Source organism: Muscardinus avellanarius, assembly GCF_963383645.1.
Source record: "Muscardinus avellanarius genome assembly, chromosome: 12".
Taxonomy (NCBI): Eukaryota; Metazoa; Chordata; class Mammalia; order Rodentia; family Gliridae; genus Muscardinus; species Muscardinus avellanarius.
The window spans coordinates 12,343,105-12,366,036 of NC_137798.1; the positions used below are offsets into that span (position 1 = coordinate 12,343,105).

Below are 22,932 nucleotides of genomic sequence, written 5' to 3' on the forward strand. Positions count from 1 at the left end.
TTCCTATTTTTTAAATCAAGACAGTCTACATTTTATAGCCCTTCCTTCTATAACCTTTCAAAAAAATATAATGGCTTCAATCTAGCTATCATAAATAAAAATTTGTATACCAATAAACATCTACTTTAGAATCAATGTTACATATTTTACAAAACAACTCAGAATTATTATTATTATTATTATTATTATTATTATTATTTTCTTTTTTTTTTATTTTGCTGTACTGGGGATGAAACCGGGGGGCATTCTACCTCTGAGCTACACTCCCAGCCCTATTTTTTATTTTTATTTATTTTTTTTTTTTTGAAACAGGGTCTCACTGAGTTACAAAGAGCCTCACTAAGTAGCTGAGGCTGTCTGAGAACCACGATCCTCCAGTCTCCGCCTCCCGAGGGCTGGGATTACAAATGTGCGCCACCTTGCCAGGCCTCTCTTAATTGCTTTATGTTCAGCTAGGGTTGAAATGTATGTTTCAGATTCAGTTAAACATGAACATTCATGTTTGGGTCTTTGCTAGTTTAGGGGACTCCAATATTGGAAGAGGTTTTCTGAAAACTTTTCGAGACACTAAAAATTCAGAGGGTTAGTCATCCCTCCTTGCCCAGCCCTGTATTAGTGATACTCAGGGTGATAGTATAGGGTGATGGCATAGCTCCCCCTTGTGTAAGAAACCAGCAGAAGCCACCTGTGGGAAGAGGAACTCTAGTCAGACATTTGATCCAGAGCCCAGTTAGTATATGCTACATGCTGGGGGTACAAAGGAGATTAGAGTCTGATGGAGAGACAGATGTCTAAGCAATTAGGATACAGTGTAGTTGCCGCGATCGTGGAGATAGGCTCAAAATGCAGTCCGAATGTTTGGGTAGGAAATATCCACATCAGCCCAGTGGCATCAGAGGAAATTTCACAGAGTAGGTAAAGCAAGCTGAAACTTGAAGGTTGCAAAAAGTATTTGCCAAGGAGGTGGGAGAATACCAGGCATCTGCAAAGGCAGGAAGGCTTGAGAGAGCCTGTTAGAGTCAGTTTAGTTGGCCATAGATTAGGCTGGGCAAGTTGGACGGAGATGGAGAGATGGCACGGGGCTAGGGGGAGGGGAAATCATGAGCACTTTATATATGACAGTAAGAAGATTCAATTTTGTCCGGAGTAGAGAAGAGAAATTATTATATTTGAATATTCAAAAAATTATTCTGGCCGGGTATGGTGGCGCATGCTTGTAATCCCCAGGCTTGGGAGGCCGAGACAGGAGGATCGTGCACGTTCGAAGCCAGCCTCGCTGGCTTAAGAGACCCTGATTCCAATTTTTTTAAAAAAAAGTATAAAAAGGCCGGGCGTGGTGGCACATGCTTGTAATCCCCGTGCTTGGGAGGCTGAGACAGGAGGATCGCGCAGGTTCGAAGCCAGCCTCAGCTACTGAGTGAGGCTCTCAGCAACTTAGTGAGACCCTGTTTCCAAATAAAATATAAAATAGGTCTGGGAGTATAGCCCAAAGGTAGAAAGCCTCTGGGTTCCACCCCTAGTACCACAAAAAAAAAAAAAAGTATAAAATAGGTCTGGGAGTGTAGCCCGGAAGTAGAAGGGTTTCCAGGAACCCCAGTACCACCATAAAAAAAAAAATCATTCTGAGCTGGGTGTGGTGGTGCAAGCTTGTAATCCCAGCATTTGGGAGGCTGAGACCTGGAGGATCGCGGTTCGCGGACAGCCTCAGCTACTTAGTGAGGCCCTCTGCAACTCATTGAGCCCCGGTTTCAAAATAAAGAATAAAAAATAGGGCAGGGGGTGTAGTTCGGAGTCAAATGCTCCTGGGTTCCATCCCCAGACCCACACACACACAAAAAAAATCATTCTGGCACCAGGCGAGCCAAGACGAGGCTTGAATAAGGGTAGAGGCAGTAAAGAAGGAAACGCTTGGATATTTCAGGAACAGTGTGAGTGGTGAGTGGTCCTGGTTCTAGCTTATTTGATTAATGGGTGGTGATGCTGCCAAAGAGACAAAGAAAAGAGAATTAAAAACAGGGTGGAGGCAGTGAATTCCACTTGGAGCCTGTTTTGTTTGGAGCATCAAAGGAACATCCATCCACATTAAAAAAAAAAAAAAATCCATAAAGTAGTTGGCCCCTTTGCCTTTGGAACCCAGGGAGACATTTGAGAATGAGCAGTCTTGGGAATGGATGAGCTTGCCCAGGGCATCTTGAATAGTGCTAAAAAAAAAAAAAAAGCGGGTTAAGACAGATTCCTGGGGAGTGTAAACACTTAAGGGGGATGAAGAACTAGCCGAGAAAGGCATGACCAAGGGCAGGGGGAGCAGTGGATCCGGGTGCTACGGAGAGCCGATGGGTAGAAGTATGGAGAGAGAGGATGTGTCCTGCAGTGTCAAATGCCTAGAAAGTTCAAGAAGGTTGAGAAATGAGACCGTCTCTTTGGATGGATCGCATAGTGCCCTCGTGGAAAAGGCGAGGATGGGGAAAACTTAGGCTGCCATCGGTTGAGGCCATGGTGATGGCAACATAAACTATTCTTTGAAAGAATCTGGATGTGAAATGGATAAAATGGTAGCTGGGAGAGAATCCCAAAGAGCAGAACGGAAAGGTTATTTCGTGTACATTTTTAAATGGGAGAAACATGAGTCTAGCCTTGGAAGGAGGAACCAGCAGGCAAAGAGGACCTGGGGAGTCGTGGGGAGGCGGAGGGGAGCAGTTGATGGTCAGTGGAGCCCAGGAGGATGGACCTGCAGAATGGAGAGAAGACTGACGCGTATTCCTTTGGGATGGGAGAGTTGAAGGCTCAATTAAAAAGCAAACATTTCATGCTAAAATTGAGACTCAGAGGTTGTGTGACTTGCCCCAAAGAGAGGATGAAACGTTAAAGCTGTCTTTCCCTCTCTTTGCCTGACACCAGTCTTCCCCCTGAGAGATGGCGAGGTGACCAGCTTGGGAGAGGGCAGGAGGGGAGGGGGAGGGGAATCCCAGCCTTAGAACTCAAAGGGACCTGGATCCTCATAGCTACTCGCGGATGAGGAAGCCGCAGAGCAGGGGACCAGCACCTGCCCAGTGTTAGGCTTAGTCAGTGAAGAACTGGAACTAGACCCAGAGCTGATTTCAGCCTAGGATTCTCTCCAAGAACAATTGAAGGAAGAGGTAAACAGAGTAATAAAATGCTCCTTCTCCCCAACCTGGTAGCTTATGTGTTCTCAGTGCTACTTTTAGCACTTTACATATAGAATCTCATCCTCACAGTGACACTATGAAGTAGATCTTCCTTCCTTCCTTCCTTCCTTCCTTCCTTCCTTCCTTCTTCCTTCTTTCCTTCCTTCTTCCCTCCCTTTCTCCCTTCTTTCCTTTTCTTTTTTGTGGTGCTGGAATGGAACCCAGGGGCATTCTACCTCTGAGCTACACCCTCAGCCCTATTTTTATTTTTATTTTTATTTCATTTGTTGCAGTACCAGGGATTGGACCCAGGGGCATTCTATCTCCAAGCTGCACCCCCAGTCCTACTTTTTATTCTTTATTTTGAAACAGGATCTCACTGAGTTGCAGAGGGCCTCACTAAGCAGCTCAGGCTGTCCGCAAACCGCGATCCTCCTGTCTCAGCCTCCGGAATGCTGTGATTACAAGCGCGCGCCACCACGCCCGGATTTTTTTCTTTCTTTCTATGTGGCGCATAAAATAGTTTTGTTTTGCAACCAGGTCTACGTAAGATCTAACTAAACATAGTAAGTCCAGGTACCATTTCCCCAATTTCCTGTCTGCAAAGGGACAAGTGAGCGTTAAACAAGCCCTGAGATCAGCAGATGGGTGCTCAGACCAGGGTTTGAGCTGAAACACGGCCTGGGAATTTGAACTGAAGGGCCAGTGTTGGCGGTGTCTGGAGTGGGAGTTCACCTGGCCCAGCACTGCATCTAGTGAAGGGCAGGTACCCTTCAGGGCCTCTTCAGGTAAACTCAAGGCCCACTGTTCTGGAACCAGCAAAACAGCCAGGGCACTTGAGGGAGCCGGGCAGGCCCACGTGGGCAGGGCCAGGTCTAAGACCCAGGCCCCGGATTACAACTGTATACTTAGCAAAGCTGATCGGCCTTTGTGTTTTGAGGAAAATGAGGAAGAAAGACACCCTTTTTTTGTAATCTGTATTATCTGTACCACCTTTTCCCCTTGTATGCCTTCACTTGGTACTAAATATAGCTCTTTAGGTACTCTGTGATCTTTCTGCTTGTGCTAGAGGCCTGAGGGAGATTTAAAAAAAAATTATAAGCTGGAGTGGTGGCGCACACTTGTAATCCCAGCATTCAGGAGGCCGAGACAGAAGGATCGCAGCTTGCGGCCAGCCTTAGTGACTGAGTGAGGCCCTTTGCAACTCAGTGAGACCCTGTTTCAAAATATAGAATAAAAAATAGGGCTGGGGGGTGTATCTCTGAGGTAGAACGCCCCTGGGTTCCATTTCCAGTACCTCAAAAAAAAAAAAAAAAAGAGAGAGAGAGAAAGAAAGAAAGAAAGAAAGAAAGAAACTATTATATTTCTTAAGACAGTCCTGGAAGAAACAGAAAAGCCTTAAAGGTAATGGTGGCATTGATCCAGGGGTCCCGGGGGCTAGAAAGGAAGCATTGGGCAGCAGAGACTGATTGCCAGGGCGATGGATGGCTAAGGGAGAGTGGAGAGTCTGGTAAGGTCCTAAAAGGGACGATCCAGAGAAGAGGGCTCCGGCCTGGTTTATTTTCTATGCATCTCCAGCACCCAAAGACTGATGCTGGCACACAGACAGCGCTCAATTAATATCTACTGTTGTCGCACAGCACGCCTCCTGCACATCCCACCACCATGGCCGCGTTTGGACACACATTCCCCTTCTACGCTGGCCCCAAGCCAACCTTCCCGATGGACACTGCTTTGGTGGTCATCATAACCATCTTTATGACTGCTCTGGTCACTTTTATCATCATCCTGCCTGGCATCCGGGGCAAGACGGTAAGAAAGAAACCCAGGCGTGGAGACCCCAGCCCCAGAGAGGCGCATCCTCAGAGGGAAGGGCCCAGAATCCGTCTACACAAGCTTCAGAAAACATCACCACCCCCGTAGCAGAGAGCCCCCCACTCACTGAGTCAGCGGGCAACTACTGCACACCTACTGTGCGCTGGGCACTCTGCTCTCAGTTGACCAAGTGGCCTCGGCTGTAGAATCCTTGCCCCTCCCCGCATCTGGGAAGCGGAGGGTGGATTTGGAAGGAGGGCTCTGCTTTCTAAACCCACCCACCCTGTGACTCAGAGGCTGTTCTGGCTGCTGCGGGTGGTGACCAGCTTATTCATCGGGGCTGCCATCCTGGGTGAGTGCCGAGTTCCCTCCGCAGCCTGCTCCTCCTCTCTGCTCCCCACAGTGCCCTTTGCGTTCAGGGGGTGCCCTCTAGACCCTGCCCACCCTCCTCTATATGGCCTCATCCCCTTTCCCTTCCCTTGCCCAGAGAGGCGCGGGCCCAGGACAGCCCGCTGGGTGCATCTCTGCCTTCCTAACATTTGTGTTTTGGTCCTAAGGAATGTGAGCAGGACTCAGGATGGGGGCTGAGAAAGGAGGGGAGGGCTGCTTGCTTGACTTTGGAGACTAAGCAAAGAGGAGGGCTAGAGGGTCTCTGTGCTGAAGCCTCTGTTTACCTGTTATGGCTGATGGTCACGCTTCCTCCCCCAGCCCCAAGTGGGGAGGAGCTAAGCAGTGTGGGCACAAGGGAGCTCTTGGATTCTGACCATTCGAGTGGCCAGGAGGCTAACTAGAAGTAGACCCCAGGCTAGTCAGTGGCTGTACAATTATGACCCGAGATAGGCACAGAATCCTCGGAGTGCTCCTTCTAACCAACCCAGTAATTCCCAGACCTCCCATCTATCCAACTCCCCAACCCCAGCCGTGAATTTCAGCTCTGAGTGGTCTGTGGGCCACGTCAGCACCAACATGACGTACAAAGCCTTCAGTCCCGAGTGGGTCAGCGCTGACGTGGGGCTGCAGGTCGGGCTGGGAGGAGTCAACATCACACTCACAGGTGAGGGAGGGCTCTTGGCGGTGTGGGAGGGGAAGGCTCTGCTGTGTGTGGGGATCTCTTTTGCTCTGGTCCAGAGAGCTCCAGAGTGCCTGGGGCCAGGAGGTGTATGGTGGAGGAGGGGGGTATATCTGGCGCTGTCTTCTCTCGGTGGAGATCAGCTCCTGGCCTCGTCTGGGTGGGCGAGTCCTCTCAAGTTGCACACCCCACTCCAGCTCTGGGCTGTCTCCACAGGGACCCCAGTGCAGCAGCTGAATGAGACCATCGATTACAACGAGGAGTTCACCTGGCACCTGGGGGAGAACTACGCCGAGGAGTATAGAAAGGCGTTGGAGAAGGGGCTGCCGGACCCCGTGCTCTACCTGGCTGAGAAGTTCACCCCTCGCAGCCCGTGTGGCCTGTACCACCAGTACCGCCTAGCCGGCCACTACGCCTCGGCCATGCTATGGTGAGCCTGGGAAGGGGACAAGGCTTGTGGGCCTAGACTCGGGGCAGGGTTTCTGCCCATCTCTCCTCTGTTCACGTGGACAGCCCAGCTGAGAGGGGCCGGCCTCAGTCACCAGGGTGCTGGTTGGGAAACCCATGAGCAGAAGTCCCTACTTCATGTATCTGGGGCATAGCTGGGTCCCCAGCCTCTGCCTGAGTCCCCTCCAGCCTCACTAGCAGGTAGAGGCGCCTGGGCTGGTCCTCACTGGGGTCTGGCCCTCTAGGGTGGCTTTCCTCTGCTGGCTGCTGACCAACGTGATGCTGTCCATGCCTGTGCTGGTCTACGGTGGCCACATGCTGCTGGCCACGGGCATCTTCCAGCTCCTGGCCCTGTTCTTCTTCTCCACGGCCACGTCGCTCACCCCACCCTGTCCCCTGCGCCTGGGCACAGGCGTGCTGAAGACTCACCCTGGGCCTGCCTTCTGGGTCACACTGACCACAGGTGAGACCCACCCCCCGAGGACAGCAGCGGAGGGAGGGCTGGGGTCACAGAGGGAGGTGAGGACCACGTGCCGGCAGGCATGGGGGGGTCTGCTTCTAGGGCTCCACCTTCGCTCTCTTTGAGCCCCACCCCTCTTTCATCCTGGTCTTCTGGCTTTCTTTCTCGGGTGCCATTTCCTCTCCCTCCTCCTATGGGTTTGCTCCCCGGTCCCTTCTCTCTGTCTCCATCTTGTCTCTCTCCCTGTCGATGTCTCTACTCTGACGTTCCTTATTCTTGTATGTCCCTACCTCACACAATCCTAAATTATCCTGCCTGGCAGATAACTCTCCTCCTAACCCACTCTGTCCTCTTCTTCCTCCTCCTCCTCCTCCTCCTCCTCTTCCTCCTCCTCTTCCTCCTCCTCTTCTTCCTCTTCCTCTTCCTCCTCTTTCTCTTCTACCTCCTCGTCCTTCTCCGTCTCCTCTGCCTCCTCCTCCTCCTTCTCTGTCTCCTTCTCTGCCTCTTCCTCCTCCTCCTCCGCCTCTTTCTTCTCTTCCTCCTCCTTCTCTCTCTCCCTCTACCCCTGCCTGGAAATATAAAAATATAAAATAATTTTATATTATTATAAAACAATATAAAAGATCACTGGGCTTGGAGTCTGGAAACTCGGGACAACAGACCCACGGCTGCCCTATGACCCTAAGCCTCTCTGAGCCCAAGCTGCTCTGAAGCAGGGAGCCAGGCCTCCCTCGGAGTACTTCTGATGCTCCCAGGAGAAAATCGTCCCTGGGAGGGTGTTGCTGGCACTGAGGCCAGGCACCTGCTGCCCTTACCCTCAGGACTGCTGTGTGTGCTGCTGGGCCTGGTTATGGCAGTGGCGCACAGGATGCAGCCCCACAGGCTGAAGGTGTTCTTCAACCAGAGTGCAGAGGAGGACCCCACGCTGAAGTGGGACCCTGAAGAAGGGGGACTCCTCAGCCCCCGCTACCGCTCCACTGCAGAGAGCCCCGAGCCCCAGCACATTCCGCTGTCAGAGGCTTCCTCTGAGGCATGCTGTAAGGGGGAGCACCCCAAGGACTCCAGCTGTGCCCTATGACACTCCTCTCCCAGACAGCCGCCTGGATTCCCACCTGCCTCCAGACCTCCTTGGAGCCCCATAAAAGCACTAGAACTGTGCATGCAGTGGGCTGTATCAAACTCCCAGCTCCAGTCTGTAGGTGGAGTAGAAAAAGGAGGCTCCACCTACTGATGTTAAAAAGAGAACAAAACAAATGTCCCTAAGGTGCTGGAGGGATGTCGGGCCTGCTGGTAAACCCGGTTGCCATGGTAAGACCAAGCGGGCAGCTCCATCCCTGGATGCCCTGCCTCTTCAGGTACTGTGCACTGCAACCCCACAGCACTCACCAACTAAAGGGGGGGGGGAGGCTGGGAGTCACAGTGTCAGTGTGATTTGCTGAGGGTCCCTCTTGCCCTTGGCACCTCTTTTCTGTTTTTTGGGGGGTCCCCTGTGTTCCTTCTTCACGTGCCCGGCTTGTGTGGCCTCTTGATCAGCATTGGAAAGAAGGGACCAAACAGAATCAGCCCAGTTCTAACGTTAAGCAGCGATGCCCTGTTCATTTTGCACTTTGGCTCCAAAATATGCCAAGTAAGGACTCAGCCCCGCGCGGCGGCGCACGCTTGTAATCCCAGCATTCGGGAGGCTGAGACAGGAGGATCGCAGTCGCAGTGAGCCTCAGCTAATTAGTGAGGCCTTTGCAACTCAGTGAGACCCTGTTTCCAAATAAAGAATAAAAAAAGTAGGGCGGGGAGTGTAGCTAAGAGGTAGAACCCAGAATGCCCCTGGGTTCGATCCCCAGTACAGAAAACAAAAATAAAAAAGATTGTAAGGACTTGCCAATGACCTTTTAAAAAAAAATACCAGGATTGATTTTTTTTTTTATGACTTGTAAGCATATCCTGTGACCCTCACCCCAAAAGAAGCCAAATGGGAAGCGTGAGTTCATCAACTCCATAACCCTATTCCTGGTGCACCCAGCTGGGCCGGCCAGCAGAGGCGACCTACGCCTCTGGAAGACGCCAGCCCGGGTCGGTCCCGGCCCGGCCTCGCCAGGGGGCGCCCCTCTTCGAGCCTTTCTGGGTCCCTCTGGTTCCTCCGCGCTAGAGAATCCGGTTTCTGGGCAGCACTGCACAGGGCCTCCGAGGCCGAGTGTCCCCAAGAATCCCGAGCAGCCATGGAAATTAATGGGGGGTGGTGAGGAAAAAGGGCCTTAAAAACAAAAGGAAAAGAGTTTATTTACAGCTCACCCCGAGATGCCTGCTCCGGTGCCGGCGGCGCATCTGAGCCGCTCCGCCTGGGTTCCGTGCAGCCCGGGGGCGCCCTGCCTACGGCCCGCGGGCACTGCCTCGGCCCGGGGCCAACGCGACGCCGCAGTCCGGTCGGGTTCCCTTCACAGGTTAGTGGTGACATTGAAGTCGGGGACCCCGAACTGCTTGTGCAGCGGGTTGTCCATGACCAGAGGCGCGGCCCCCTTCTCCTGGCTAGCGCAGTCCTGGTCGCTGTGGTCCAGAAGGGTTCGAAGAGCGCTGGGCCGGGCGTAGTGTAGAAGCACCACGGCCCCCCCGAGGAGGAGGCACAGGACGCCTGCAAGGAGCAGACCGGGGCCACTCGTGGGTCAGAAATCCGGGCCAGAACCCGCCTGGCCTTGTTCATCTTTTGGAGCCTACCCGTGGAGTTTCCAACCTCAACACACACACACACACACACACACACACACACACACACACACTCGCCAGAAAATCCTCTAATGCGGATTACACCGTACCCAGGTTCTCCTGCTACCTGGGGGGCAAAGTGCGCCACCCTTCGGAACCCCCTCTTCTCATTTGTAAGATGGAGTAACAGCCCTAAGCAGTGTCTGCCTCTGCGAACTATGCGGGGGGGGGGGTGGTCATCAGAGTCAGTTTTTGTTTTGTTTTGTTTTTAGTTTTTGGTTTTTGCGGTGCTGAGATGGAACCCAGGGGCATTGCACCTCCTAGCTACACCCCTAGCCCTATTTTTTTTGGGGGGGGGGGGAAACAGGGTCTCACTGAGTTGCAAAGGGCCTCACTAAGTAGCTGAGGCTGTCCAGGAACCACGATCCTCCAGTCTTAGCCGATTACAAGCTGGGACGACCAGCGCTCAGAGTGGTTTTCGTACACTGCGCCGCGCACTGCCCGCCTCGAGCCGCCCCAGCCCCGACGGCGCGGCGCCCTCGCTCCTCACCCGTGGCCAGCGTGACCCAGAAGGCGGCGCCGTAGCGGAGCTGGAGCTCGGAGCTGCCGAGCTGGAACCTGCAGGGCGGCGCGCTGGAGACCGAGGCGAAGGCGAGGACGGCGAAGAGCGCGAAGGCGCCGGTGGTCAGGAGCGCCAGGCCCCCGTAGAGCGGCGCGGGCGTGGACAGCAGCGCGTTGGCCAGGACCCAGAAGCAGAAGGCCACCCTGCCGGGCGAGGGCGCCGGCGTGAGCCAGGCTCCCCGGGCCCCGAGGGCGCGGCCCGACCTCCATCCTCCCCGCCCGCCCGCCCGCGCCCTCACCAGAGCGTGGCCGCCGCGTAGTGTCCCGCCAGGTGGTACTGGTGGTACAGGCCGCACGGGCTGCGCGGCGTGAACTTCTCCGCCAGGTAGAGCAGCGGGTCCGGCAGCCCCCTCTCCAGCGCGGCCGCGTACTCCTGGCCGAAGTCCTCGCCCAGGCGCCAGGTGAACTGCTCGTTGTAGTCAATGGTCTCGTTCAGCTGCTGCACCGGGGTCCCTGCGGGGAGCATCGGGGGCATGGGACCCGCGAGGCCAGGGACGCGGAGACCGGCAGATTCCGATAGAGAGGAAGGGGTTGGGGACCATGGGGCGTGGGGAGGAATGAGGTGGTGCCTGAGGGATGTGACGCTGGCAGTCTCCCCCAGCCCCAGGAGTTCACTGTACCCAGCCTCCTCACCTCTGAGAGTAATATTAACGCCCACCAGGCCCACGCGCAGACCCACGTGGGCTTGGACCCGCGCCACGCTGAAGGCTTTGTAGGATGTGTTGGTCCACACTGTACCCACGAACCATTCTCCGCTGAAGTGCACCGCTGTGGGAGATCCGCGGGGTGGGGTGGGGGTGGAAGATGGGATTAGGAGAGAGGGGATGGGCAGTGAAACCCTGCAGCGGAGTGGGGGTCTAATCGGGGTGGGGTGGGGGTGGAAGATGGAATTAGGAGAGAGGGGATGGGCAGTGAAACCCTGCAGCAGAGTGGGGGTCTAATGTAGCTGCATCTTAAGGGCAGAAGGGTGGACATTAGAAACAGCTGGACAGGCTTGTAACCCCAGTATTTGGGACAGGAGGCTGAGATGGGAGGATGGTGGGTTCACAGACAGCCTCTGCTGCTTAGTGAGGCCCTTTGCAACTCAGTGAGACTCTGTTTCAAAATAAAGAATAATAATTAAAAAAAAATAAGCCGGGCATGTTGGTGCACGCTTGTAATCCCTGCGCCTGGGAGGCAGAGACAGGAGGATGGCACAGGTTCAAAACCAGCCAGGCTGGCTTAAGAGACCCTGTTTCCAAATAAAAAAGTATAAAAATGGGTCTGGGGGTGTAGCCCGGAGATGGAAGGGTTTCCAGGAACCCCAGTGCCACCAGTAAATAAATAAATAAAATAGGACTGGGTGTCTAGCTCGGTGGTAGAATGCTCCTGGGCTCAATCTCCAGTACAAAAGAAAGAAAGAAAGAGAGAAAGAAAGAAAGAAAGAAAGAAAGAAAGAAAGAAAGAAAGAAAGAAAGAGAAAGAAGTGGGGAGAGGGAGCAGGAAACCCCAGTCCCCGTTCCCCAGGTGCCCCTGCCTCCTTCCCCACCCCCAGCCCCCAGGGCCACACCACACACTCACCCACAATTTCTGCACCTATGAACAAGCTGAGAAGGACTCTCACCAGCCAGAACCAGCGCTGTGGGAGCGGACACTCGGGTCAGGCCTGGCACTGCCCGCTCAGTCCCCAAGACCTCCCCCGACCCACTCCACCTCAATCTTGGTTGCATTCCTGACCTTTCGAGGCTGATGTCACAGGCATGCCTTTGCTGCAGGTCCCTCTGGGCCCTGACATTTCTGATGTTCTTTGGGCCATGTACGTCCTCCGCCTCCACTTCCCGGTCCACCCCGCCGTGTTCTCTCCCCTTGCTGTCTCACTCAGCCATTAACTCTCCCAACTGGTCCAGCTACTGCTTGGTGAGGCTCGGTGAGTCCAGAAGTACTAGGTGGGCAGGGATCACCTCCCCCAGAAGAGGGCCGCCCCAGGGACTAGTGGCCGAGTCGGGGAAAATGGAAACACACTAGTTCTCTGGTAAACCAACAAAGATCAAAAGAAAGACTGGATCCCTACAGACTTAATAAAAAATGAAAGCCCAACCTAGGTTCTGGGGGGACTTGTCTGCTACAAGCTCAGATGCTGCGTGGGCCTTTCTGAGTACCTGGGCTGGGGAACCTTGGCACACAAAATACAGCCTGAGCTGCTGGTGTCTGTCCTTTGGCCAGAATGCCATCAATCAGCCCCAGGACAGGACAGGACAGGAGGGCAGCTGCAAGGCAGGGCATGACCAGGGGCGAATCGCCCCGCGATTACTGGATGGGGTGCCCACTCTCTGCAGCAGCCTCCCAACGATCCAGCTGGGGTTCCTTTCCAGGATGTCTTGGACCAGAAGCTCTCCCTGTCCCGGGGAAGGGGTGCCTGCCGCACCAGACTTGTGAATTTGCTCCTCTGGACCCTCAGCTTGGCTGTTAGAGGAGACCCTTTCCCAGCCTCACCTGGCCTGCGTCGCCAAGAAACAGGATGCCCCCGGACCCCAGCCCCTGGTCTGATTTTCTAGCAACCCCTTACCGAGTGGCCACGGATCCCAGGCAGGATGAGCAGGAAGCTGGCGGCCAAGGCCGTGAAGACCACGATGACTATTAGGAGCGGGACGCTGAAGCCCGGGGCACGCAGGGGCTGGGGGTAAAACGGCAGTACGCCGTCCCACAGAGCCATGGTGCGAACGCAGGAGGCGCTCCGGCGAGCGCAGGGGCCGGCCAGCCGGAGTCAGGTCAAGCTGCGCCCCACCCCCCCCACCCCACCCCCAAGGAAGCGCGGAGAGTGCTGTCCGAAGCGTTCGGAGGTTAGCCGGGCAATGGAATTACTTCTCACTGGCGATGGGTGGCCACTTTCCTGCTTCCTCGGGCTCCCGCTGCGTTTGGAAGTCCCGCGGGACCCAGACCCCTTTTTATAGGAGAGAGGACAGTGTGCAGTTTAGGTGCTGCAGGGTCCTAGCGGGAAAGAGGTCATGCAAACGAGGGGCGGAGCCATTATGCAAATGAGGGGCCCCGCCCAGGCAGCAGGAGGGTGAGCCCCAAGGCCAGATATTCACACCTGCCCCGCGTCCGTCCTGAGTTGACACCCGCGCAGGGCGCAGGAGCGAGACCGAGGATCCAGAAGGAAGGGTGAGGGCTCACCCGGGAAGGCTGAGGATCCGAGGAGCTAGGGAAAAAAAGACCTCTGAACCTGACCTTAGTCCTAACTGGCGGTTAGACCTCACCTTGCCGTCGCTCTTTACTGCGGAGAGGGTGGGGCGGGGGTCCGGGGCTCCGTTCCCTGGGCGCCCAGCTCGTGGAGTAGAGATACCTGGGAGATTGGGGTGGGGGCTCCAGGCGTTGGGCCAGAGACCTGGGGGGCTGAGCCAGTCTGCTGGTGACTGACATGTTCCAAAGGGCTCGTGCCCAGTGGGTTCCTGGGGTCGAGGTGAGCTCTGCAGTGTGGAGGAGAGTTTGCAGTGCCCTGGAAAGAATGGCATGCAGATGTGCCAGATGAGCGGGATGCTTCTAACAGTTTCGCTCCAGAAGGGGAAAGCGCTGTCACGGTCAGTTCCAGTTGTGTGTGCGTGCGCGCGCGTGTGTAGGTGTGTGTGTGTCTTCATATACCACCTCCCACCCCCCGGGCTGCAGGATCGGCATGCTCCGGACAAGGCCAGAGGCACTGGTGCTCCTGGGGGCTTTGCTGACTGGACCCCTGGATCCCGCAGGCAAGTATCAGGTGCCCCTAGCTGCAAGGGGTCACCCAGCATCTTTGGGGCTTGGAGGAAGGAGCAGGTGTAGACAAATGGCTCCCTGGAGCTGTAAGATCTCTGCACCCCTCAGGTGGGTGGGAAACATCACAGGGCACAGGTGTTGCCACTTGGGCTGGGGGCACTTGCCAGCTAGGGAAGGTGCCTGGCACAGTTGACTCCCGGAGCTGTCTGGAAGGCGAGTGTCTGGGACAGCTCTCTGTGCCCACAGGTGGCCAGGACGCACAGTCACTGCCCTGGGAAGTGCAGCGCTATGACGGCTGGTTCAACAATTTGAGGCACCACGACCGCGGCGCGGCTGGTGCGTGCTGGGACCCGAATGGCCGGGGAGCTGGGGGAGGCACAGCAGACCTCTACGGAGAAGCACTGGTGTGCAGATGAGGGCGCAGCCTGCAGTCTGACAGTCAGTGCGCCATTTTTGCGCACTCTTGAGGTCGGAGACTCTGGGAAGATGGGGTACTATCAGTAAGGGTGGGAGTTTGATCCAGGAGGCAGAAGGCAAGTTTGGGGCCTCTTGGGGATGAGTGGTCTGACAGAAGAGGGTTCCCTGCCTCCTGCAGGCTCCAGGCTCCAGCGCCTGGTACCAGCAAACTATGCTGATGGTGTCTATCAAGCTCTGGAAGAGCCGCTGCTGCCCAATCCGCGCCGGCTAAGCGACGCTGCCACCCGGGGCAGACCTGGGCTGGCGTCCCTCCGCAACCGCACCGTGCTGGGGGTCTTCTTTGGTGAGTGCAAAAGAGGAGACCACTGTGGTCCACGAGATGCTGCTGCGGTCAACGGTGGGGAGACCAAACGTGAGGAGGAGGGAGGGGAAGGGAATGGGGCAGGAACTGGGGAAAGGCTGAATGAGCTGTGTGTGTGGGTAAGCCTCAACCATCTTGTACTCCATTAAGATATAGGAGTACAGTGAGCCAATAAAAAATTTAAAATGATGGGAAAAGGCTCCACCGCAAGTCAGCCCCCAGGAGACCTACACTAGGTTCCCAGCCACCTTCTCCCGTCCAAGCAGCATTTCAGCCTGCCTTTATCTTGACAGACTTGGGGTGTCAATGCAGAGATATTTGCTCCTCTCGTCTTTGTTTTAAACCTTGTTCCAAACCCTGCAGTGCCACTAGACTGACATCATAGCTCTTAAGAACTGGGCCCTAGCTGGGTGTGGTGGGCACGCTTGTCATCCCGGCATCTGGGAGGCTGAGACAGGATGATCGAGGTTCGTGGACAGCCTCAGTTATTTAGAGAGGCCCTCTGCAACTCAGTGAGACCCTGTTTCAAAATAAAGAATTCAAAATAGGACTGGGAGTGTAGGTCGAGGTAGAATGCCCTAGGTTCCATCCTTAGTACTGCAAAAAGAGGAGGGGGGGGGGAGAGAGAGAGAGAGAGAGAGAGAGAGAGAGAGAGAGAGAGAGAGAGAGAGAGAGAGAGAGAGAAGGGGAGAGAGAGAGAAGGGGAGAGAAGGAGAAAGAGAGAGAGAGAGAGAGAGAGAGAGAGAGAGAGAGAGAGAGAGAAGGGGAGAAGAAAAAAGAAAAGAAATGGGTCCTCTCTGGGGACCTCTTAACATTAATTACATGATTTTGAGCCCCATAATATTGGGGGGGGGATACAGAAAAGCAAGGCTCTCTAGGGCTAGGCTGCTCAGCTGTTCCCAGAGCGCATACTCCAACCTCTGATTTGGCTCCTGAGAGCCTTCCAGGGGCTCTGGCCCCAGGTAGAGGGAGCCAGACATCTGATCACCTGCATCTGCCCCTGGCTCCTCCTCCCGCAGGCTACCACGTGCTGTCGGACCTGGTGGCTGTGGAAACCTCCGGCTGCCCCGCCGAGTTCCTCAACATCCGCATCCCGCCAGGGGACCCCGTGTTCGACCCCGACGGGCGCGGGGACGTGGTGCTGCCCTTCCAGAGGAGCCACTGGGACCCCGAGACTGGAAAGAGCCCCAGCAACCCCCGGGACCTGGTGAGGCTGGCGCCTGAGGCAGGGGAGGGCTGCATCTACCTGGCAGGTGGAGGGCTTCGGAGTGGACCCGAGGCCAGGGGAGGGCTGCATCACACGGGAAGGTGGCCCTGAGGTCTGGGTTCCGCAGGAAAGACAGGATGCGCCCCCCTCCCCACCCACACCCCTGCCTGACCCTGACCCTCTAACCCCCGGGCCTCCGGACCCCCTGTCCCCTCCGGTGCCCCGCAGACCAACCAGGTGACTGGCTGGCTGGACGGCAGCGCCATCTACGGGTCCTCGCACTCCTGGAGCGACGCGCTGCGGAGCTTCTCCGGGGGGCAGCTGGCGTCGGGGCCCGACCCCGCCTTCCCGCGGGAGTCTCAGGACCCCCTGCTCATGTGGACGGCGCCCTCCCCGGCCACCGGGCAGCAGGGGCCGCAGGGGCTGTACGGTGAGGCCGCGGGAGGCGGCGCTGGGCTCGGGGTTTGGGGGTCAGCGCAGAGATCTGCGAGTCCGCCCCCCCCCCCCGGGTCACGCCAGCGCCTCTTCTCCCCTGCACCCCGCGTCTCTGCAGCCTTCGGGGCCCAGCGAGGAAACCGCGAGCCCTTCCTGCAGGCGCTGGGCCTGCTCTGGTTCCGCTACCACAACGTGTGGGCTCAGAGGCTGGCCCGGGAGCACCCGCACTGGGAGGACGAGGAGCTGTTCCAGCACGCGCGCAAGAGGGTCATCGCCACCTACCAGGTCTGCGGACCAGCCCCGGAGCGCCCACCTGCCGCCCGCCGCGCGTGCACGTCCGCGGGAGCCTGGGCCTGGGGCCCACCCTGGGCCTCCCCCACCCAAGGCCCCCCCCCAGGAGGGCCCCTCCCCAGAGAGCTGACGCTAGGAGAAGCCCCTGCTCAGGAGGAGGATGAGGAGGAGGGAGTCACCTATGGGAGAAATGTTGCTGTGCTTATTATTGAAGGACCCCTCACACCTGTTCTTGGGATGGAGAGACAGGCCTCTGGCACTCCGGTTTGAGCTGCCTCTCCAGTGACTGTCCCTACCCAGTCCTCATCTGTTGGGTTCAGACCCCCCTGGCCCCGCCCTGGCCAACACTGCCTCCCCTCTCCCCTCTCTCTGACCCCAGAACATCGCCATGTATGAGTGGCTGCCCAGCTTTCTGCAGAAAACGCCCCCGGAGTACACAGGTGAGAGGCTGGGAGGGGACAAATGGGCTGCAGATCTGTGGGGAAAAGGAGAGTCCCAGGCCTGTGATTTGAAGGTGTGTGTGGGGGAGGAGCCTATGTGTCTTTTTCTTTCAGAACTGGGGATGGAACCCAGGGGCACTCTAACTCTGAGCTACACTCTCAGCCCTATCTTTTATTCTTTATTTTGAAACAGGGTCTAAGTTGCTGAGAGACTCACTAAGTAGCCGAGGTTGGCCTCGAACCAGTGTGATCCTCCTGTTTCAGCCTCCCATTACTAGGGTTACAAGTGTGTGTTGCCCCTGTGTGCTTCCTATTTCCCTCTTCCTGCAGGGTACCGCCCTTTCTTGGACCCCAGCATTTCCCCTGAATTCGTGGTGGCCTCTGAACAGTTTTTCGCCACCATGGTGCCCCCTGGTGTCTACATGAGGTGAGGGAGACGATGGCAGGTAGAGGGGCATAGAACACAGGGAGGTGCTGGGCCAGCAGCCTAGGGGGCCTGCGGCCTTTCCCTGGGTCTCCACAATTTTTCTTGGAGAACTGGGGATGGAACCCAGAGGTATTCTACCTCCGAGCTACACCCCCAGTCCTATTTCTTATTCTTTATTTGGAAACAGGGTCTCACTGAGTCACAAAGGGCCTCATTAAATTACAAAGGGCCTCACTAAGTAGCTGAGGCTGTCCATGAACCGCGATCCTCCTGTCTCAGCCTCCCGAATGCTGGGATTACAAGCGTGAGCCACGCACAATTTGACTGGAAAAGGAAGCCCATTCTGGTAGACCGAAACAGGCCATGAAACAGGCCATGGGGGTGGGAGGTCGATGTTAGTAAGGAAATCTCCCCAGCCTAAGGGCAGAGTTTCTGTTGCTGAGATGGCGTTTGTCTGGTAGCCAGGTCGCCCTCCTCCCTTCCCACTCTGTACTCACAGAGCCCCTTCTGTCTTCAGTAAATCACACCGCCAGATCTCTCAAGAAAGCTCATGGGCCTCCGTCAGTGCTATCCAAACCCCTGGATCCTCAACCTCACCCAAGCCCCGCCTAGCTTCTGCTCTGAGTCCCTCACCAATCCTTGGTCCTCCATTTCAGAAACTCCAGCTGTCATTTCCGGGAGATCCCGAACAAGGGTTCTGGCAGCTCTCCAGCTCTCAGGGTCTGCAACAGCTATTGGATTCGAGAGGTCAGCCTGGGGTCAAGGTCAGGGGCATGGGTCAAGGTCAGTCTCTTTGCACTTGTTTAGAAGTGCAACAGTTTCAGTTTAGGGATGTGCTGCTCTAAGTTGGTGGGAGATGGGAGAGGAGGGCCAGAGAGAATTACCTGGGGACCGCTGCTCACGAGTCTAGGGATAGATCTGGGCGTGGTGGCGCAGGCTTGTCATCCAAGCATTTGGGAGGCCGAGACAGGAGGATCGCCGTTCAGAGACAGCCTCTGCTATATAGCGAGGCCCTTTGCAACTCAGTGAGACCCTGTTTCAAAAGAAAGAATAAAAAATAGGGCTGGGCGTATAGCTTGGAGGTAGAATGCCCCTGGGTTCCGTCCCTAATACCACACACACACACACACACACACACACACACACACACACACACCGGTCTAGGAATAGCTGGTGCAGTGGTTTGTGCCTACAGTCCTTCCTCAGCCGCTCAAGTCAGGAGAGGCTGAGGAGGGAGGACCACAGAGCTCCAGGAGGTCAAGGGCATTCTGGGTAACACAGTGGGAACCCGAGAGAGCGTGAGATACAGAGCCAAGCATGGTGACACGCGTGCCTGCAAGCTCCGCGCCTGGGAGGCTGGGTGGAGGATCAAGGCCAGCCTCAGAACTGAGCAAGACCCTGCTTCAAAATACAAAATGAAAGCTGGGGAGAAAATGGGTCCTAGGAGGAATGCTAGACGAGGAAGGAAAAACCATAGATGAGCAAATAAGGCGACCTAACTGGGGGGTGGGGGAGGAAGAGGGAAGTCCCTAATGTACATGAGGGACACTCACAGACCATCAAGTCCATCACTGAGCCAGACGTGACCAGGAGGGAGGGGAGGGAATGGGGCGGGAATTAGGAAGGGCTAAACGAGTGACGTGTGCATGTTCGCCTCCACCATCTTGTACCCCATTAAGATGTAAGACTGCAATGCATCAATAAAAAATTAGAAAAATAAAAACTAATAAAAAATAACATAGGGCTGGGAGTATATCTCTGAGGTAGAATGCCCTGGGTTCAATTTTCCAGTGCAGAGAGAGAGAGAGAGAGAGAGAGAGAGAGAGAGAGAGAGAGAGAGAGAGAGAGGTGGAGATTGACCAAGGCTCTTTGTCTAGAAGTGCTGCCGTGGTCTGGGGTGACAGAGCTTTGGGAAGGGGCCCCACAGCCTGTCTTGAGTGCGTTATTTGTTTTCAGAACCCCAATCTGAAGAGTGCCCAGGAGGTGAATCAGCTGCTTCTGGGAATGGCCTCGCAGATTTCAGAGCTGGAAGACAGGATAGTTATTGAAGACCTGAGGGGTGAGCTCAGAGCTGCAAGTTCTGGAGGGCAGAGGCCTGGGAGACTGGGCATTCTTTTCATCAATAGAAGACCTGGGGTACCCATAACACAGAAACACAGATAGATACACATGCACGCAGACTTCAGATAGCCATTATAAGAAAATGAACTTTGAACTTTTTTTTGCTTAATTTACAATTTTGTGTTGCTTTTAAATTAACTAGTTTTGCCGGGTGTGGTGGCGCACGCTTGTAATCCCAGCATTTGGGAGGCTGAGACAGGAGGATCATGGTTCTAGGACAGCCTCAGCTACTTTAGTGAGGCCCTGTGCAACTCAGTGAGACCCTGTTTCAAAATAAAGAATAAAAAATAGAGCTGGGGGTATAGCTCGGAGATAGAATGCCTCTGGGTTCTATCTCTAGTACCACCAAAAAAAAAAAAAAAAGAAAGAAAGAAAGAAAGAAAGAAAGAAAGAAAGAAAAAAGAAAAAGAAAAAAGGAAAAAAAGATTGCTAGGGTCTGGGGCAAGGGAGAGCTCGGTAGCTGGATATAAGACTTCAGGGCAAAGAGGGGTGGCAAGGAATAAGCTCACAGTCTGGTCTCTCCGCAGATTACTGGCCGGGCCCTGGCAAGTTCTCCCGCACTGACTACGTAGCCAGCAGCATCCAACATGGCCGAGATATGGGGCTGCCGAGCTACAGCCAGGCCCTGCTCGCCATGGGGCTGGAGCCCCCGAGGAACTGGAGTGACCTCAACCCCAGCGTGCCCCGCCAGGTCAGGGATAGTAATGATGACCATGGCAGTAAAGCTTTCCTGCGGTGATACCGTCCCAAATCCTTTACTTATGTTCTCACTTAATGGCACTCAAGAATGTTGTAAGGCGGATACATAATATCAGCGTTTCCATTTTATTGATGACCTTGTTAGTGAGTCCTAGAGGCATTAGACTCTGGAGTCTGTCCCTAATACTGCACCATGCCATTGCTGCAGTGGCCCCAGGTGGGCGCTGATGTCCTGTTCCTAAGGCCCCAGCTCATCGGTCTATGCCCCGAAGCTGCTCCTCAGGCAGACTGGGTAGTGACGTGGCATGGTGGCGCACACTTGTAATCCCAGCATTTGGGAGGCTGAGACAGGAGGATCACGGTTCACGGGCAGCCTCAGCTACTTAGTGAGGCCCTCTGCAACTCAGTGAGACCCCGTTTCAAAATAAAGAATAAAACATCGGGCTGGGGTGCACCTCAGGCACCTGACCATGGTCTGACCATGGGGAGGGGCACACTGATTCTCCCACCAGACTTGTGACCAGCTGAAGGGCGCTGCCCGGGAGGAGGAGACTCTTCCCAGCACCGGGCAGCAAGCCGGGCACTGCTAGGTATCCTTAGCCTGTGACTGAGGAATGAGCAGCAGTGGCGACCCTCCCCAACATCACACACACACACACACACACACACACACACACACACACACACACACTTCCTGTGGTACCCCAGGTGCTGGAGGCCACTGCCGCCCTGTACAACTACGACCTGTCCAAGCTAGAACTACTCCTGGGTGGACTCCTGGAGAGCCGCGGGGACCCCGGGCCCCTGTTCAGCACCATTGTTCTCAGCCAGTTGGTGCGACTACGGGATGGCGACCGTTATTGGTTTGAGAACACCAGGAACGGGTAAGGCCGTCTCCTCCAACTCGGTTCCCTCATCTGGGTTCCTGACCTGTTTGCTGGAGGCCTGCCTCCCCTGCCCATCCCAGCCACACCTGCCTCTCCCATCCATCCCAGGCTGTTCTCCAAGGCGGAGATTGCCGAGATCAGAAACACCACCCTGAGGGACGTGCTGGTGGCTGTCACCGGCGTCGAGCCCGGGGTCCTTCAGCCCAACGTCTTCATCTGGCATGCGGGTGAGAGGCCTGGGAGGGCAAAAGGGCCTCGGCTGCAGGCAGAGCCACCCGGTGCCATCCAGGGACTTTTTGTTGGGCTGGAAGGTCTGCATTGGGGTGGTTCTCACGGTGCAGACTGGACGGGCAGCGAGGCTGCACCCCGAAGTCAGGCTGCGGTAGATGCAGAGATGGGTGTGGGGGGAGCCTTCAGGGGTTAACATGTCCCAGGGGGTGGGCCTGGGGAGGGTGGAGGAATCCTCCATCCTTCCTAAGATGGGGAAGGACTTGCCCAAGGAACGGCCCAGGCATCAAGGTCTTCTGGCCCTCTCCCTCAGGAGCGCCCTGCCCACAGCCCCAGCAGCTCACGACCGAGGGCCTGCCCCGCTGCGCACCCCTCAAGGTGCTTGACTTCTTCGAGGGCAGTGGCCCCGGCTTCGGCATCCTCATCGTCGCGCTTTGTTGCTTCCCGTTAGGTGAGTGGTGCCCCTCCCCGTCTCTCCTCTTTCTTTGGGCCTTGTGTCCTTGGGAGCAGGCTCAGGGGGGCAGCAACCGCAGCCTCTCTGAGGTTCTGGGCCAGGGCCGCTCCTCCCCACAGGTCCCTTCTGATCCCCCACAGTGAGTCTTGTTATCTCTGGGGTGGTGGCCCACTTCCGGAACCGAGAGCGCAGGAGGCTGCAAAAGAAAAGCAAAGAAAGTGTGAAGAAGGAAGCGGCCAGCGATGGAGTGGCTGGTGAGATGAGACTGAGGCTCTGAGGGAGGCAGAGGGAACTGGGGAGCTGGGCGTGGTGGCACGTGTCTGCAATCCCAGTACTTGGGAGGCTAAGACGGGAGTATCCACGGGTTTGAGGACAGCATCTGCCAACACAGTGAGACTCTCAGCAACCTAACAAGACTCTGAATAAATAAATAAATAAGACAGATAGATAGACAGACAGACAGATAGATAATAAAAAGTGCTGAAGGTGTAGCTCATAGGTAGCATGCCCCTGATTTCCATCCCCAGTACAAAAAAGGGGGGGAATTGGGAAACCGAGGGAAATAATCAAGTTGCCGAGTGGGGAGACAACCGGGCTTTCGGGTACTGCGCAGACTCTAGAGTAGCCCGGGTCTGCAGACCTCTGCTCAGGCACCGCCCAATGATCCCTTCCCTAGCGATGGAGTGGCCAGGTCCCAAGGAGAAGAGTTATCCCGTCACCATCCAGCTGCTCCCAGACAGGTGTCTGCAGGTTCTAGACAGACATCTCGCCGTGCTCCGCACCATCCAGCTGCGACCTCCGCAGCAGATCGACCTCATCCTGTCCAACAACGGTGGATGCCGCGCCCTGCTGCTCAGGGTCCCCAAGGAGTATGACCTGGTATGGCTGGCCCTGCTCCCCTGGCTGGGAGGCTCGTGGGCATCTCTTCCTTCACACGTGAGTCCTCTTGGGCCACCCCAGAGTAGCCGCCGCACTCACCGGTGAAGG

The 22,932-nt window shown here is 55.7% G+C and overlaps 2 protein-coding genes across 5 annotated transcripts in view; one reads left to right on the forward strand and one right to left on the reverse strand.

The window, feature by feature from the left end:
• Positions 1-4,808: 4,808 nt before the first annotated feature.
• LOC308271666 (dual oxidase 2) overlaps positions 4,809-22,932 on the forward strand; it is a gene marked incomplete at both ends in the record, with an annotated part of 29,360 nt that continues 11,236 nt past the window's right edge. Inside the window, 17 exons of one of the 4 annotated variants that reach the window (XM_080708150.1) lie at positions 4,812-5,031; positions 13,849-13,982; positions 14,233-14,314; positions 14,574-14,738; positions 15,776-15,963; positions 16,192-16,393; positions 16,517-16,683; positions 17,069-17,129; positions 17,460-17,556; positions 18,213-18,303; positions 19,513-19,615; positions 20,205-20,368; positions 21,085-21,260; positions 21,372-21,490; positions 21,805-21,942; positions 22,086-22,199; positions 22,622-22,824. In XM_080708150.1, coding sequence (XP_080564276.1) covers positions 4,812-5,031; positions 13,849-13,982; positions 14,233-14,314; positions 14,574-14,738; positions 15,776-15,963; positions 16,192-16,393; positions 16,517-16,683; positions 17,069-17,129; positions 17,460-17,556; positions 18,213-18,303; positions 19,513-19,615; positions 20,205-20,368; positions 21,085-21,260; positions 21,372-21,490; positions 21,805-21,942; positions 22,086-22,199; positions 22,622-22,824 — 2,424 coding nt within the window. Of the gene's footprint in view, positions 5,032-5,255; positions 5,314-5,880; positions 6,016-6,246; positions 6,461-6,722; positions 6,941-7,758; positions 8,016-13,848; positions 13,983-14,232; positions 14,315-14,573; positions 14,739-15,775; positions 15,964-16,191; positions 16,394-16,516; positions 16,684-17,068; positions 17,130-17,459; positions 17,557-18,212; positions 18,304-19,512; positions 19,616-20,204; positions 20,369-21,084; positions 21,261-21,371; positions 21,491-21,804; positions 21,943-22,085; positions 22,200-22,621; positions 22,825-22,932 lie in introns of those variants that run through there. The other 3 variants (XM_080708151.1, XM_080708153.1, XM_080708152.1) reach the window with 3 other exon arrangements.
• DUOXA2 (dual oxidase maturation factor 2) lies at positions 9,367-12,944 on the reverse strand (the record flags this gene model as incomplete). The annotated part of the gene is made up of 6 exons (XM_080707897.1): positions 9,367-9,560; positions 10,182-10,396; positions 10,492-10,705; positions 10,886-11,020; positions 11,813-11,870; positions 12,798-12,944. 6 exons carry the CDS (start codon positions 12,942-12,944, stop codon positions 9,367-9,369), a joined length of 963 nt encoding a protein of 320 aa, XP_080564023.1.